This window comes from Mus pahari, chromosome 3 (genome assembly GCF_900095145.1).
Source record: "Mus pahari chromosome 3, PAHARI_EIJ_v1.1, whole genome shotgun sequence".
NCBI lineage: Eukaryota > Metazoa > Chordata > Mammalia > Rodentia > Muridae > Mus > Mus pahari.
In genome coordinates this window covers 46,928,396-46,944,906 of record NC_034592.1, presented here as the reverse complement: position 1 = coordinate 46,944,906, position 16,511 = coordinate 46,928,396, and the positions used below count along the sequence as shown (strand labels likewise).

At 43.4% G+C, this 16,511-nt stretch overlaps 1 protein-coding gene across 1 annotated transcript in view; it reads left to right on the top strand.

Annotated features, from left to right (window-relative positions):
* The window catches only part of Pla2r1 (phospholipase A2 receptor 1), a 126,618-nt gene that overhangs the window by 86,393 nt on the left and 23,714 nt on the right, over positions 1 to 16,511 (top strand). Inside the window, exons 13-20 of the mRNA XM_021194027.1 lie at positions 1,427 to 1,572; positions 4,144 to 4,228; positions 7,749 to 7,881; positions 8,609 to 8,644; positions 9,541 to 9,698; positions 12,964 to 13,028; positions 13,727 to 13,830; positions 15,994 to 16,130. Coding sequence (XP_021049686.1) covers positions 1,427 to 1,572; positions 4,144 to 4,228; positions 7,749 to 7,881; positions 8,609 to 8,644; positions 9,541 to 9,698; positions 12,964 to 13,028; positions 13,727 to 13,830; positions 15,994 to 16,130 — 864 coding nt within the window. The remainder of the gene's footprint in view (positions 1 to 1,426; positions 1,573 to 4,143; positions 4,229 to 7,748; positions 7,882 to 8,608; positions 8,645 to 9,540; positions 9,699 to 12,963; positions 13,029 to 13,726; positions 13,831 to 15,993; positions 16,131 to 16,511) is intronic.

Below are 16,511 nucleotides of genomic sequence, written 5' to 3'. Positions count from 1 at the left end.
CGAAATCCTGGAAGAAATGGCTGCTTGCAAATCAGCTTTAGATCTGAGATTTTAAACCAATTCCCACAACTGTCTTATTAGAAATACCCACGTTTTAAAAATTAGTCTTATGTTTGGTAGTCTTCTCTTGGTTCATCTGACGGGGAGAAATTCTCCAAACCCATGGGAAAAGTCCTTCCCCACCCGCTGGGCACATCTAAGATGGAGACAGACAGGACTCCACAAACACTGCCTTAGGAATGTAGCCAGAAACACGACTGGATGCTCTTCATTTAAATGTACACGCAAGAATGTACTACATAAAACTCACAAACAAAGAGCCCAGATACAACCTCATGGAGCAAAAAGTTAAACTTCAGAAATGAGTGAACCAAAGCCAGAATGATGAAGTGATTTGCCCAAGATCACAATAATTTATTGACAGAGTTGGAATAAATCCCTGGGTCTTGGGACTCCTGGTACAGTGGTTTTTTACTATCTGTCACCCTGACATGTCAACAAATGCAAGTTGTGCCTGATGCGTGTGGTGGAGGATTTATGAATTTAGAGTGATTCAGGGAGAGGTTCCCAAAGGAGGCAAGTTTTGACGTATCATTTAAAAGATGGAAAGGTTGTGCTGCGGTCCACAGGGTTTGGAAAGGCATTCATTCTGGTCTCGGCAAATCAGAGCCCAGGGAAAGCTGGCCAGAGATTGTATGTGCAGCATCAGAGGGTCAAGCTTAGGAACCTTATTTACAAACAGCGAGGGGGCAGAGGCCCCAGATTGGGAGCTCTGGGTCTTCAGCCTCCTGCCGGGAACATAAGACAAAATCAGATGCTCCAAAAGCAACTGCTTCCTGGTACCACAACAGCTGATACATGGCAGAGATGTTAGATGTCGTGGAGCTGTCAGCTCATCGAAGGCCCAAAGACCCTAGAAACAGACCGGCTCAAGGCCTTGGGCCTTGTTTATCCTTGCCTGCAATGGATCCAACAAGGTCATTGTCATTTCTTGAATTCTAACTTGCCACAGGCAGGCTGCCAGAATAGAGGTGGGTGGATTCTAAAAACAAGGTATCCTGGGCCCAAGCCAGGGTTGTAGGTGTGTGACCTTAGGGCATTCTTAATGTCTCTTGGCCTGATTGTCCTTCTATATTGACAAACATTTATTAAGAGAAAGCTCTATGTCTGTCATAAGAGGTTTAGTGAAAAAGAAGCCAAGGAAGGTAGAGGGAGCAGAAAAATCTCATAAGCACTAGTCATAGTCTGGTGTGATATATGTTACTCCTTCAAATCAAAATTTCAGTGATGACTAAGAAAGGGGCAGAAGTCTGGCTCAGTGGAGACAGTCCTTGCTCAACATAAAGGCAGTCTCCACTTCTGCCCCGAAAGCCCCTCCAATAGGATAAAGCAAAGGAGCACTTGGCAGCTTTGTGTTGCTCTACAGGTGTTTCATAGCGAAAAGGTCCTGATGAAAAGATCCTGGAGAGAAGCGGAAGCATTCTGTGAGGAGTTTGGGGCTCACCTTGCAAGCTTTGCCCATATAGAGGAAGAAAATTTCGTGAATGAGCTGCTACATTCAAAATTTAATTGGTAAATACTTACTAATGTTAAGAAGATTATCGTCAAAATTGTCTCCTAGCCGTGCCTCCTTAGGGATGAATATCCCAAGTGGCTGTTAACAACGTCAGTATTTGTTATGCTTTTAAAGGTACCTAGTCACTGCTTGTGAAAGAAAAAATATGATCCTCATATAGTTTTGTGTTTATACTGCACCAAGTTCACATTGCATAAAAACAAAGAACAAAGTGATCATTGTTTAGATATTCAATTTTTTTGCGTGCCTTCTATCAGATTTTTTCAGAGCTTTGCTTCCGACTGTGTCTAGTTTGGTGGATTTTCAACATGTTGTCTGAGGATTCAGGGGGGTCTTAGATTAAATGGGACCATTTGGGCAGAGCTTTGGTTCCTTGCTTTCGAGCCCCCAGAAAACATAATCCCATTCCACTGATAAGGATTTTCCATAGATTAGAGTTCATTTAAGATTTTGTTGGGGAAGGGAATTCCATCAGTTTAAAAAATGATCCAAACCAGCACTCTAATTGTACATTTGAAGAAATCAATGGTCACCTATTAATGTGTATCAACTGTTAGAATACCCACACTCATGAAGTTATAACTGTAGTCTGGTTTTTGTTGGTTGGCTGGCTGGCTGGTTGGTTGGTTAATTCATTTTGTTCGTGGCCAAACCCAGGATATATGCTACCACTGAGCTAAATTCCCAACCCTGTTAACTAAGTTTAAATTGGAAGTAACTAAAGGCTTCATAAGGTACTCCCATAATTATTCAACTTTAACATTTACAAAAATGTCCTTGCAGGTGATCTTAGAGTGGTTCCATATGGAAAGGATTTGGTGGAGAAGCTATTGTTATTGTAGGGAAGGGAATATAGCATCAGAGGGATCAAATAAAGCCAACAAAAAGTACACTATTAGAAATCTGCTATGAATAATCAGTATTATGAAGACTTCTAGCAGGAAGTGCTTTCTCTACAGATGGTTTTCCCTCTGAAATAATCTTAACAGCCCATGGGACCGCTTGTTCTACAGGAACCACTGACCTAAGCCCTTGGTTTCTGTCGGAGCCTACATACTGGGCACCTCGGGATACAGAGCCCCTTATGGCACCTCAGACTTGGTGAGGCTGGTGTTGAAGAAGCTTCCACATTGACTGGGTTGCATGCCGGCTCTGAGGGACAGCTTCCACTGACCTATGGTCTGCTATGCTTTAGTACTTTAGCCCCTTGCAAGCCATGCTTATACATCCTGCCCATAGACCATATCTGTAAACACTTTCCCTTTAAAGATCGAAGGTAATGACATTCTTTCTGTCCATACTTAAAATTCCTACCAGAATTCTATGCAGCTTTCACGTTATTGATCTTCAGCATCTGAACATGGAAGTTGTATGATTTATGCCTTATTTTTGCCCACGCTACCAAGGGAATTCAGCTGTGTCAAATGTGTGTTATTTAAAAATTACACAATTTAGGAAATTAGCAGAGAGAAATAAATATCAATTTGTCTTCTGTGAACCAGCAGAACAGGGAAAACAAAGAACGGGAAAGTCAGTGAGGAATAGACCAAAGGTTCCCCGTGTGGGGAGCGTGAAGCTGTTTCCTCGCCTGAGTCTGGAGGTTAACAGCCCTGGCCTGGCTTTTACAGGTCACCCTCACCTTCTCAGAAGTGTGACATCACCAGTAGCCACCCAGGCACCAGTGACCTCAGAGGCTTTCCATTTAACTTTGACCTCTGTCTAACGCATGGAAGAACTGACCCCGCAGAGTGAGCGCGCTCCTCTGTGTTAAGCATGAGAAAGCAGCTGTCACGACTTCTGAGTCTCTTAAATCTTTAATTCTTCAAAATTATTCTCAGAAAATTATCTCAGTGAGATGGTTCGTCGTACAATTAGGCTTTATTGCTTGATTTATTGACTACCCCGCAATCTGACAGATTTGTTCTCTGCCTAATAGGAGGGACGACGGTTCTCTCTGAAGCTTCTTGCCCAGTCTAAACCAGTGGCGACTGCTCAAGTTAATCTACCATGGCCCAAGCTGATTTGCCTCAGAGTTACTTATGTTGGAAACTGGAAGGAAAAAACTCCCCAAACTTTCTGTATCCCTGTTAGTAGATGGGGATGATAAGGATCAACCTGTATAAAATACCCAAACAGTTGGTAAAAGAGCAACAAATCAAACTATAGGAAAAGAGCGCAGAACGCAAAGTCGAGAATTAAGCAGTTACACAGTTAAAGTCATCCAGCGATGCTAAACTCTAGGATTTCCAGGCAGCTTACTTTTGTGTACTCAGGGCCTGACTGAAGGATATTTCCATTCTTGATGACAAGTTCCTGTTCTCAGTATAGGTTTATTTTTTTCCCCCCATGAGCTCCGAGCAAGCCACACAGGAGCATGTGAGTCTAAACACCTCCCCTCATTTCGCAAACGCAGGACTTTGCATGCAAAAGGATGCTAGATCCATTTATTGTCTGACCCTGCCAATTAGCATCGGTTCCTTCTGTTCACGTTTCACCATCTCACAGAACCTTCCATCTGATGTTGGGAATGAGATTGGAAAGAACGCTTTTGTTTCTTCTCTTCCCAGGACACAGGAAAGGCAGTTCTGGATCGGATTTAATAAAAGGAACCCACTGAATGCCGGTTCTTGGGCGTGGTCTGATGGGTCGCCTGTAAGTTGTTTCACTCTATATATAGGAGATGTAGCCGAGCCAGGTGGTCTGGGACTCACTCGGTAAAACAACTAAGAGGACCCGGAAGTGGCTGTAGCACTTTGGGAAACTTGCCTAGGCCTTGGCTAAGACAGTGATTGTACCAGGTCCTGGGAAATCTCAGGTGACTGTACTGTTCTGAGGTGCCTATATTTCATCCTGAAAGGAAATCCAAATCTCCAAAAATACTCCCCTAAGCTGCTTCCCAATTTAGGGAAACGGCTGGTCTTTACAGTAATTCCAGGCTTCTAAGCCACCCTCATTTTCTGCAGACTGCCTGACTGTGTGAGTATGTAGCCTTTCTCCATGTCACAGTGAAAAAGAAACTACCCAGAAGCTTATGAGAGAGCTAAATGGAAAGCATGCTTGCTCTATACTCATGAGGACCTGAGTTCAAATCTCCAGTACCCACATAAAGAGCTAGGCATAACTATTTATAACTCTAGTATTCAGGAAAGGAGACGGGTGACTCTCTAGAACTTGCTGGTCAGCCAGCCTGGCCAGAACGGCAGGGAGTTTCTGGTTCAGTGAGAAGATCTTCTGTCAGAGCCATAAGGTAGAGAGGTCAACAGAGAGAAAGACACAGGACACCATTCTCTGGTCTCTGCCTGTCCCCACTCTCCAACACACACACACACACACAGAGAGAGAGAGAGACAGAGACAGAGACAGAGACAGAGACAGAGACAGAGAGACAGAGACAGAGAGAGAGAGACAGAGGCAGAGGCAGAGAGACAGAGACAGAGAGACAGAGGCAGAGACAGAGACAGAGACAGAGGCAGAGACAGAGACCGAGAGTATTTTTACTCTATCTCTGAAAACGGACAAAGGGCATCAGCCTTAGAAATAACCTAGACCAGGTAGTTCCAGAAGGGCAAAGGTTTGCTTTTCTGTCCACCCCAAACTCACAAACTCTGAGAAAGGGAGGAAGGACCCGGATGGTGCATTGTTTTTCCAGGTGCGTTGAGGAATACTCAGATTTCTATCAAGGTGACAAGGAAAATTACATGACACCGTTTCAACTCTGAAAGGGGGCGGTTAGAGCCGGCCTTCAGGGACCATTTGAGACAGCTGCTGTTTCCCAGAGCTTCTTAACGGCCTGTGCCAGTGGACAATAGAGCAATTAATCCACAGAACGTACTACACAGGGCAGCCAGGATCTGCACACAGGTTGTCCAGGGCTGTCCCACTTTGTACAATACCAGCAGCCAAGTGTGGATAAAGACCAGCTTGGGAGGGGTAAAAAAAGCCTATTCAAAGGACGGGGTTCAAATTTGTAGCTGAGAGGAGATTTAAAAGAAAAGAAAAGAAAAAACCCAACCAAACAAGAAAACCTGTGTGCTTCTACAGGGAACAATAATAGCAGAGAAATGCTAGTTTAAACATGATACTAACCCCATTTTCCACTCCAACATTGCTTCTTTGAAAAGGGGTGTCAAGAATAAGAGTGTAAAGAGACGTAGAGAGGATCTGGGTCCCTCAGCTCTGCCCATTTCTTTTGCTAAAGAAGAAGCCGAGACCCAGAAATAGAAGGGGTGCTAAAGCCATTTTGCTCTTGGGAAATGGAACGTAACACAATAGAAGCTGAAATACTTTCTTTGAGTCACTCAAACTCACTCATAACAGACGGACAGACAATTTGCTTAAGAACCAATGAGACTAAATGCACTGCTGTACTGACGGTGCTCAGCACAGCCCACTGGACATAACTCACGTCATTCTCCAAACATGAGGATAGAGGCACGGCATGAGTTGATACATACATGCCTTCGTGCATATTTAAATAGCACAAAGTGGCTTCAAAACATCCTTTTATTTTTCTACATTTTAACCTTAATTTCATTTGTGGTTCATGAACATTTCTGCCAGGTAATCATTAAATAGTTGAAAAGGTTTATACCTCATTTTAAAACATCTGTTGTGGGAATTATACATAATATGTGGTCACTCAAAATAGTGCTAGTTCTCCGGTTTATGGAAGCTATCTCTGGAGCCAGGCATACAGTCAACATGCCTTTAATCCAGCACGTGACAGATAGAGGCAGGTGGATTTCTATGAGTCTGAGGCCAGTCTGGTCTATAGAGTGAGTTCTGGGCCAGCCAAAAAGCTAAACCTAAAACAAACAAAAGGACTAGCTCTGCCTTAGACTTTAGTCCTTAAAACATAATGCTTAGCATTTAACGTAAGTGCTTAGCAAATAACTGGCATCAAAGATGATACCAAAATCTGGGACATCCCTAAAACTCTAAGCTGACCCCAAACCCCAGGAAACAGTTGTCTAAGTCAGTGGTCTCTTGCCACAAAGAGACACCATGACCACAGCAGTTCTTACAAAATAAAACATTTCATTGGCGCTGGCTTGCAGTTCAGAGGTTCAGTCCGTTATCACATGGCTGGAAGCACGGAGGCACACAGGCAGACATGGTGCTGGAAAGAGAGCCAAGCGTTTTCCAACCAGATTGGCAGACTGCAGGAAGGAGAGAGAAGCCTGAGCCTGGCTCTGCAACTGAAACCTCAAAGCCCACCCCCCAGTGATACACTTCCTCCTCCAAGGTCACGGGTCCTAATCATTGCAAATAGTGCCACTCCCTATGAGCGGGGTGGTGGGGGTGGTGGTTGGGGTTGGGGGGGAGGCGCTATTCAAACCACTACAACATTGTAAGCTCAGACTGAAGTGTGCATCTGATTTCCTCTGGAGAAAACAGTAGAAAGACTCCTGCGTGCACGCACGTTTGAGCACATCTGTATGTGTGGGGAAGCCAGCAGTCTATGTCAGGTGTCTTTCTCAACTACACTCTACCTTTTTTGAGACAGGACTTCCCAACTAAACCTGCCACTTATCAATTAGGCTGCGCTGGCTGGCCAGCAAGCCCAGGAACCTTACCTTCACTTCCACAGTATTTGGATAGCCCGCACGTACTGCTCTGCTGGATTTTTTTCCCCTTAATCATCAATGTGGGTGCTTCAGATTGAACCCAGGTCCTTATGCTTGGCACAGCAAGCACCTGACTAGCTGTCCTATCTCTGCAGCCCCTTATACCTCTTTGTAAGAAAGAAACAGAAAAAAAAAAATGTGAAGTACCCATTAGCTTAGTCTTCACAAATGTGGACCAATCTTACCCTAGAATGACATGTAGACCTTTCTGAAGATCCCTCTGAAGTCCCTTGAACAGTGGCTCTCAACCTTCCTAACGCTCTGACCCTTTAATACAGTTCCTCATAGTGTGGTGAGCCCCCAACCATAAAATGATTTTCATTGCTATTCCTAACTAAATATGCTACTGTTATGAATCATCATATAAATACCTATGTTTTCGGATGGTCTGTGAAAGGGATTGTTGGACTCCCCCCTCCCAGGGGGTTGCGACCCATGGGTTGAGAGCCACTGCCAGCAGTGCTTGCATTCATGGATGCCTTGAGTCTTCGGAAACTCCTTTTGGGGGATCGTCATTGAGGAATAATGAACTTCATCTGCCGCAGGTTGTCTCTTCATTTTTAGACAATGCTTATTTTGAAGAAGATGCAAAAAATTGTGCTGTGTATAAGGCAAACAAAACATTGTTGCCCTCGAACTGTGCTTCCAAACACGAGTGGATATGCAAAATTCCAAGAGGTACTAGCTCTTTACTGTATGCTTGCATTTGAATGATACGTACGCGGCACTTTCTCAAATGAAAAGTCCCAGAGATTCACAATCTCAGCACTAGAGCCCTAGAGCACTGCCAACAACCTGCCTGATGAACCTAGCTACGCTAGCTTAGTTAAAGCCAGGAGCACAGTCAAAGGAGGGAAGACAGCGCGGTACCCTGTGCCAGGCTGTGCATTAGGAAGGAAAATCACCAGGAGTAAGCACAGATGAAAGAAATATCCCTCCGACATCATAAGCACACAGGAGTGCTGTGCTCTGAGTGTGTGGACACACCCCGCACAGTGTCTCACATGCAGTCGTCATTGCCAGAATGTGACCAGGTCCTTCCTTTAGAACTCTGGAGATGCCAGGCGGTGGTGGCGCACCCCTTTAATCCCAGCACTTGGGAGGCAGAGGCAGGCAGATTTCTGAGTTCGAGGCCAGCCTGGTCTACAGAGTGAGTTCCAGAACAGCCAGGGCTACACAGAGAAACCCTGTCTCGAAAAACCACACACACACACACACACACACACACACACCTCTGGAGATTCCCCTGCACATTCTAACTCTTCACAGTGTCTAGACAGTACAAAGTGTATCTGTCCTTAAACTCATTTTTTTGAAGGTGAAGTAAGAATAGCGTGGTTAGAGCTGAGGGAGTTCAGAAACTGTGCAGAAGTCTCAGGCAACGTGTTTTGCTTTTGCCCTGCAGATGTGAAACCCAATTTTCCAGACTGGTACCAGTACGGTAAGGACCAACTTGACAGTCCTCTAACTTCTGAATCACGCCACGGAGGGGCTGGTATTAGTGCATTACCCTATCTTTCCACACACCCATTCTCTTATATATCAATCTGGGACTGATTAATTCACATCAGCAGATCAAGAAGGGCATAATCAAAGTAATAGATATGCTCATTAAGTAGGGTTGAAATTTACATCACGCCTCCATTTTCACGGCATAGTATTTTAAAAATATGGCTCTATCCCTGGCCTGTGAAAACTAGTGAAGGGCTCTGGAGAGATGGCTCAGCGATTAAGAGCACCAATTGCTCTTCCTAGAGGTCCTGAGTTCAATTCCCAGCAACCACATGGTGGCTCACAAGCATCTGTAATTGGATCTGATGTCCTCTTCTGGTGTGCCTGAAGACTACAGTGTACTTACATACATGAAATAAGAGGAAATAAACAAATAAATATTTTTTTAAAAGAATTATTTAAAAAAAAAAAAGAAAACTAGTGAAGGGTTCTCGAGTGAGGTAGATTAAGAAAATAAGTGAATTATAGGTGCACACACATGCACATCTGTGCATGTATCCATACATCCTTACACCCCCCCCTTTTTTTTGAGCTGTGTATTTTATTTTATTTTATTTTATTTTATTTTAATTATTATTATTTTCTTTATTTACATTTCAAATGCTATCCCGAAAGTTTCCCATACCCCTCCCCCCACCTCTGTTCCCCTATCCACCCACTCCCACTACTTGGCCCAGGCCTTGCCTTGTGCTAGATCATATAGAGTTTGTGTCAAATGACCAAATTACAGTGTGGGAGTCAATCACAGCCCGCACTCCTTCAAGCCCGCCTTACATCTCTCACGAGTACTGAGAGCATCCTCATGATCACGTGGTTTCCTTGCAGATGCGCCATGGCTCTTCTATCAAAACGCCGAGTACCTTTTCCACACCCACCCCGGGGAGTGGGCCACCTTTGAGTTTGTCTGCGGCTGGCTGCGAAGTGACTTCCTCACAATTTATTCTGCTCAGGAGCAAGAATTCATCCACAGCAAAATCAAAGGGGTACAGGAACACGAATCACTACACGGAATTCATAGTTTACACCTTCTGTCCTTGGGGGAGGCGATATTTTTAAAATTTGACTCTACACATTCATTTAAGTTTCTGTAAAAGTCCTGGCTTTTTTTTTCCAGATTGTTTTCCTTCTGACTATACCGATTCATAGAAAATTATGGAGACGTGGGTTTGTTACGCCCCTCTGTCCTTTGACTTCCGTTTCTTCTGTAATAGCAAGGGTATTAAGTGAGAGTCATTCTTCACTCTCTGGGCTCCATCTCACTCATGAGGGCTTGCTGATCTAACCGCTTACCAGAGGCTCGCACTTCCCAACACGTCATCTTGTGAGTTAGGATTTCAATATTAAAAGACTTGGAAGGGAGGAGACATCTACATTCGGTGTGGCAGGATCTAGCTGTAGATTTCCACGCAATATTTATTTCTACCCACGATTGGTACTTTTGGTTGTCAGTAGTACGGTGGTATCTACGGTGAGCATTAGCGTTTCACACGTAAGATGTCTCATGCCTACGAATATGCTTGATGCGTGGGGTGGATGCTTCTAGGATGCGGCATCAAATTCAGCAAAGGTGATACCACTCACTTTTGACCCCATACCCAGCTTAAAAACGTCAAAAAAAAAAAGTCAGAATAAATAATTACTTTGAAATAGCAGGTTTTCATATCACTTTTCTATGAAGAATAGTCACTAAGACTGTGAAAGACAAAAAATAACATTTATTTGGAGTGTAGAAGAATTTAATATGAGCTAGGAAGCTGGGTAGAGTTTTTCCAACATAAACGATTTTTCTACTGAAGAGCGCTTACGTTTTCTCTCCCTCTTTGACTCTCTGATAACAGACCATGGGGTGTTAGAGTGAGCTTTAAATATTTTTCTTTTCTCTAATCTTCTCTTTCTGATCAATGATAAAAACATTAAAAGCTACAGCACCTGAGAGTCAGAGAGTCAGAGGACGTGATTGGCTTTCCAATCAGTCACTTGGCTACTACTTGTATACAGTATTTGCACTTTAAAAACCGCAATTCACTCTTTTTAAGTTTTGTGTTTGTAAACACTTCTAAAGCTATATATCAAATCTATTACTTCTTAAAATCTAGCCGTTTAAACCCTTAAATTAACGCCCTTGACCACTTTAGTAGAAACCTAAGAGATGACAGATTGCCTTTGCTGTAGAAAGTTGAGTAGATGACCATGTTGGCTTGTGTGTCTAGCTCACTGGGAAATGACCTTCCCTGTCAGTTAACCGTAAGGCTACTTGAGCATAACAAAATATAACTGATTTGTGAAATGCATGCTCATAGTACATTTCTTCTTTCAAACACCTATTATTAGGTTTCCGTTGTTATGGCTATATGTACCTAGCTAACATTTAAAATATTCACTTTTCCATACCAGGCCGTTTTGGCTGGGAATCTTTCAGCTTGTCCTGTAAAGTTCTCTACCACATACGTCACAGCCGAGATGTGCTGTGTGGCAGATGATCATATCTTAAATCAGAAGGCAGTAAATATACCACTTAAGATATAAATGTCATAGGAACAGCAATATGAACTAACCAGTACCCGCCCCCCCCCCCGCCCCCCAGAGCTCCCTGGCACTAAACCACCAACCAAAGAAAACCCATGGTGGGACTCATGGCTCCAGCTGCATAAGTAGCAGAGGATGGCCTAGTTGGTCATCAATGGGAGAAGAGGCTCTTGGTCCTGTGAAGGTTCTGTGTCCCAGTATAGGGGAATGCCAGGGCCAGGAAACAGGAATGGGTGGGTTGGTGAGCAGGGGAAGGGGGGAGGGAGAAGGGATTTTCAGAGGGAAAACCAAGAAAGGGGATAACACTTGAAATGTAAATAAAGAAAATAACTAATTAAAAAAATAAAAATAAGATATAAATGTCATAACTTCCCCTTAAAGGTCCTAAGTTGGGACAGTGAGTTTTTGACTTCTGTTGCCCATGCACCTTCCTTAGATGCAATGAAGTTGTAGTCTTCCCACTGTATCCATGCCAATCGCAACAGAACCACTCCAGAATATGAAAATGGGGCTCTGAATTCAGCATGTGGGAACATGCCCACGGAACCGTACCTCAGGGATCTCAAATTATAGTGGTTCCCCCTTTGCAATATTCTCAAATTGCTGCTCTGGCAGGCAGCCACGCTGGCTAAGAAGTAAAAGCACACTTGTTTCAAAATAAGAAGGTTAGCAAGCTATCAGGTTCTGTTGTAGTGATTTGCAATTCATATGGAAATAAATAATGTATCTTAAAATGTATCCCCAAGCCCTCCCAAAAGGAAATAAGAGTACAAATTTAAATACATAAGGCCTTAACCTCAATAGGGTTTGGGCATATAAAAGTTAATTTGAATTTTGATACACATACAGAGGGAGCAGATACGCCCGTAAAGCATACTGCTTGAGAGGGCTCAGTGAAATCTCATCTGTCCCTTCCTCTTTTATGATTAAGGAGAAGGCTTCAATTTCCTGGACCATAAGTCCAGCGTTATATCTGCAGACACAATTTATCTGTGTACATGAGTGTGCAACTGTGTACATGAGTGTGCACCCGCATGTCCATGTCTCTCTATTTGATACTTCACTGTGCTTAGACTGGGCGATTAATAATTGACTGTAGATTAATAAAATGGATAATTTGCTAGCTTTCAGACATTAGAATTCTGTAGTATTCTTTTGTCCTACTCTCTCTCTCTCTCTCTCTCTCTCTCTCTCTCTGTGTGTGTGTGTGTGTGTGTGTGTGTGTGTGTGTGTGTGTGGACACTGTCTAAAAATTCACAGACTAATATGCCTAGACTCTAAATCTTTATTCTGTTAATGCCTTTGTACCTTGTTTGTCAAGTAGATGTGACATCTGCAAGGAGCTTCCATAAATCACTTCTTCACTGAGAGAAGAAGCCACTAATTATAGCCAGGAGAAGCACCCATCTCTCTTTTATGTCACGTGACTTCTAGCAGAGTTAGAAGCCTGGCCTTTCAAGTTGAATGAAACAGAAAATATTGTCAGTGGTTCACTATCATTCTCTTTCGTAACGAGTAGGGAATGCTTTAGAATAATTCAATTTCATGTCTTCTCTAGACATTAGCCCTTCACTAGTTACTCTTCTTTATGTAACCCAGTAACATCGTAGTAATTTAAAAAAAAAAAAAAAACCCAATAGCAACTCCGTTGATCCAAATGGTAAAACCATGTAAACAGGAAGAACAAACGCTGACGTGTTCTCTCTTCCTCCCCTTCAATAGCTCTCGAAGTATGGCGTGAAGTGGTGGATCGGACTTGAAGGAGGAGGAGCCAGAGATCAAATTCGGTACGAACTGACACTAATCCATATTTAACGTTACTTGACAAGTTGTCTGTGCCGAATGATTGGGCTGGCTTTTGGTGATCGATTTGCTGAATGGCCTTCACCTGTTATCCTTAACTTAACACATTTCCATTCTTCTAACAAAGGGCTTGAGTGCTTTTCAGTTCAGTACCAATGAAACCATCAGCCAACTATCCGACAGACGCATCCGTTGCCTGTGCAGGTTTCTGCCTGCACTATTTTGTGTTTGAGAGAGAGAGAGAGATAAAAAACACAGTACAAAGTTAAATTTAGAAAACTTTGTGAGTACAGTGCAGTATTAACTACGAGTAAGATGCTATGTGTGCACTTAGCCAAATTGAATAAACTGTTATACTTCAAGTCCATACCCCAGAACGACAAGGATAGATGCAGATACTAAACGCGCAAATGAGACCTTAATGGTTTGGTTTCCCCCCCACCCCCTGCCCCTGAGGCTGGAGGGATGGCTCAGTGCTTAAGAGCACTCGCTTCTCTTTCAGAATTTCGTTCTCAGCACCCACACTGCTAGCAGCTCCCAATCACCTGACACTCCAGCTTAAGGAGATCTGACGTCCCCTTCTGGTCTCCACAGGCATCTACACACAGGCGGCACAATTACACACAAACGCAGTGATACAACACTTACATGAAGAAATAAATCTCTTTAAACTTTCCTACAGGTGGAGTAACGGGTCACCTGTGATATTCCAGAACTGGGACAAAGGAAGAGAAGAAAATGTGGATAGCCAGAGAAAGCAATGTGTCTTCATATCTTCCATAACAGGTTTCTGTTCCTTGTTGATGTCTGGGTTTATACTGCAACCACCTCTAGAGGTCGCCAGTCTCCTCCGTGCGGTTATTTTTGTTTTCTGTTGATCGTGTACAGTCTCACAAGTTGTCAGGTTTCTGTATGGCTGCTCATACTAAGAAATTCATGCAGTCATATACCTGTAAATAACTTACAGATAGATAAGTTCTCCAGAACCAACGGAACCCGAAGGGAGCCTACGGACACTGTTACAGACACGCACCTCTGGCCCAGAGGCTAAGACCTGGTTTCCTGGCACCCACTTGGTGGCTCACAACTATCTGTAACTCCAGTTCCAGAGATGAAATGTCCTCTTCTGACCTCCTCTGGAGTCAGGCACACACGTGGTCCACATACATGCATTCAAAACAATAAAATAAGTATTTTTTTTTACAAGACTAGCATGCATTTCCCTATCAAATATAAACAAAAAAAAAATGCTTCTTGTACCCACCCAAAAACATTAAGAGTTAACTAATTTGGACAGGTATAGCGGGGGGGGGGGGGAATAAACCACGCCTTGTAAATGCTATTCTCTGTGAAACTTCAGTGGGGAGCTATTTCTTCATATGTCTCTACTTTCCTATTTGTAAACTGACCAACACTTTAACCTCTGGGAAATTTACTTCCATCTTCTCTCAAATTAAAAAAAAGAAAGAAAGAAAGAAAGAAAGAAAGAAAGAAAGAAAGAAAGAAAGAAAGAAAGAAAGAAAGAAAGACAGAAAGAAAGAAAGAAAGAAAAAAGAAATATCCTACATTTAGGGCTGGAGAGATGACTCAGCAGTTAAGGTTCCCAGGTTCAAGTCCCAGCACCCACATGGAAGCTCACAACTGTCTGTAACTCCCGTTCCAGGGGATCTGGTACCCTCCTCACGGAGACATACATGCAGGCAAAACACCTGCACATAACAATAAACAGTCTTTGAATAAAACACCCATGCTCAGGTCACCGTCTCACCATCCTCATCATCCCTGGCTCTGATGAATGCTCATCTTAGAAGAGACCCTGTCTGCAAATTGGATCCAATGGTACAGTGAGGCTAGAGACCGGCTTCTGTATGTTCTAAGGCCAGTGCTGTCTAGGCTAAGTCAAGCCATACTTTAAGGGGGAAAAAAAGGTGGGGGAGGGAGAGAGAGAGAGAGAGAGAGAGAGAGAGAGAGAGAGAGAGAGAAGCAACAAGGAGAAAAACATATTCATAACTAACTTGGTCAGAAGAGAACTAAAGAGGAAATCCTCTGTGGGTGGGCAGAGTTAGGAGAAAGCTGTAGTTGATCGGCTGGCTTTACCAGCAGGTGTCACAACAGCCTGCAGAAAGGGCTGTTTGCAAGAAAAGCTGAGCATTCCAGTGACAATCACAGCCTAGCCCCACCTTAGAAGCCCCAGTTTTTAATCCCCAAGCCTGCCTTGCCCTGGACGGGTGTCAGCTTCTACCAGGCATTTGTTTACAAGTGTTCTGACCCCTCTCCTCTGGACCGGCAGCCCTTCTAAGTTAAAAGATGGTTTGCAGGAGGCTGGGACCCTGGGGCTCTGTCCTACAGAAGCCAGGCTCCTATGGGAGTCGGTCTCATTTAAGGGTCAAGACTGAGAAATCCTCCGTTGTGCGAAGTTCCTGTGTTGACCTTTCTGTATCAGTATGTACGAGGAAGATCCTTTATCCGAGTAAGATAAGAAGTGTTTTGGGGTTTTCAGGTTGGGGATGCTAAGAGGGGCTTTGCCAGTTTTAGAATTTAGATTAGGTACATCCAACCTGCATTTTTCTGAAGACATTTTATGACATTTAAGAAATGTTTTAGAATCTTTACAAAGGACAATCCTGGAACTGTTTCCCCTGTATCCTGAAGCTGGATACTTAAAAACTATGAAGTCTTATCCATAGGACTTTCAATTAATCCCGTTTCAGTTTTAGCATTTGTTTACTGTAGTCAGAAGTTCTTATAGTCTTACATTCTAATTACTCGGGTCTCACCTTGCTCAGGTCAGTGTCACTAGAAATCTCTGTAATCAGTAGTTTGGTTCAGTTTCCAGACTTCAAAAAATAAAATATGAAAAAAATCGGAGCAGTCATGAAAAGGGACCCATAAGGACTTGGGTGGAGTCATCCTTGTTCCTGACACTCTCTGACCTGTCTCCTCCTGCAGGGCTCTGGGGGACTGAGAACTGCTCTGTCCCCATGCCCAGCATCTGTAAGCGAGTGAAGATATGGGTCATCGAGAAGGAGAAGCCACCGACACAGCCTGGCACATGCCCCAAGGGGTGGCTGTATTTTAACTATAAGGTAAATTTCTTCTTGTGAAGTCATCTTTGTCTCTCTTTATTGAACTTCAGTTGAAAAGTTATTAAAAGTGAGGGTAGGGGTTTTTTGGTTTGGGGTTTTGTTTTGTTTTGTTTTGTTTTACATACCAGTTTTCTGAGGGACCTGAGATGTCACCGTCACATCCTAATGGTTTTAGAAGCTTTCTTTCCCTTTAGGCAAAAACAGGTTTTGTGTAAGGCGGCCATGCCTCCATACCTCATCTGTAGAGGCAGTTTTAGTGACCATCTTTGGAGTCACAGGATATGATGTGTATGCGTGTCTGCAGTGCATGGGGGTGTACACGTGTGTGTCTGCGTGCCCACTTATCTAGGCCATGCCTACAAATAAACTATACATGTACAA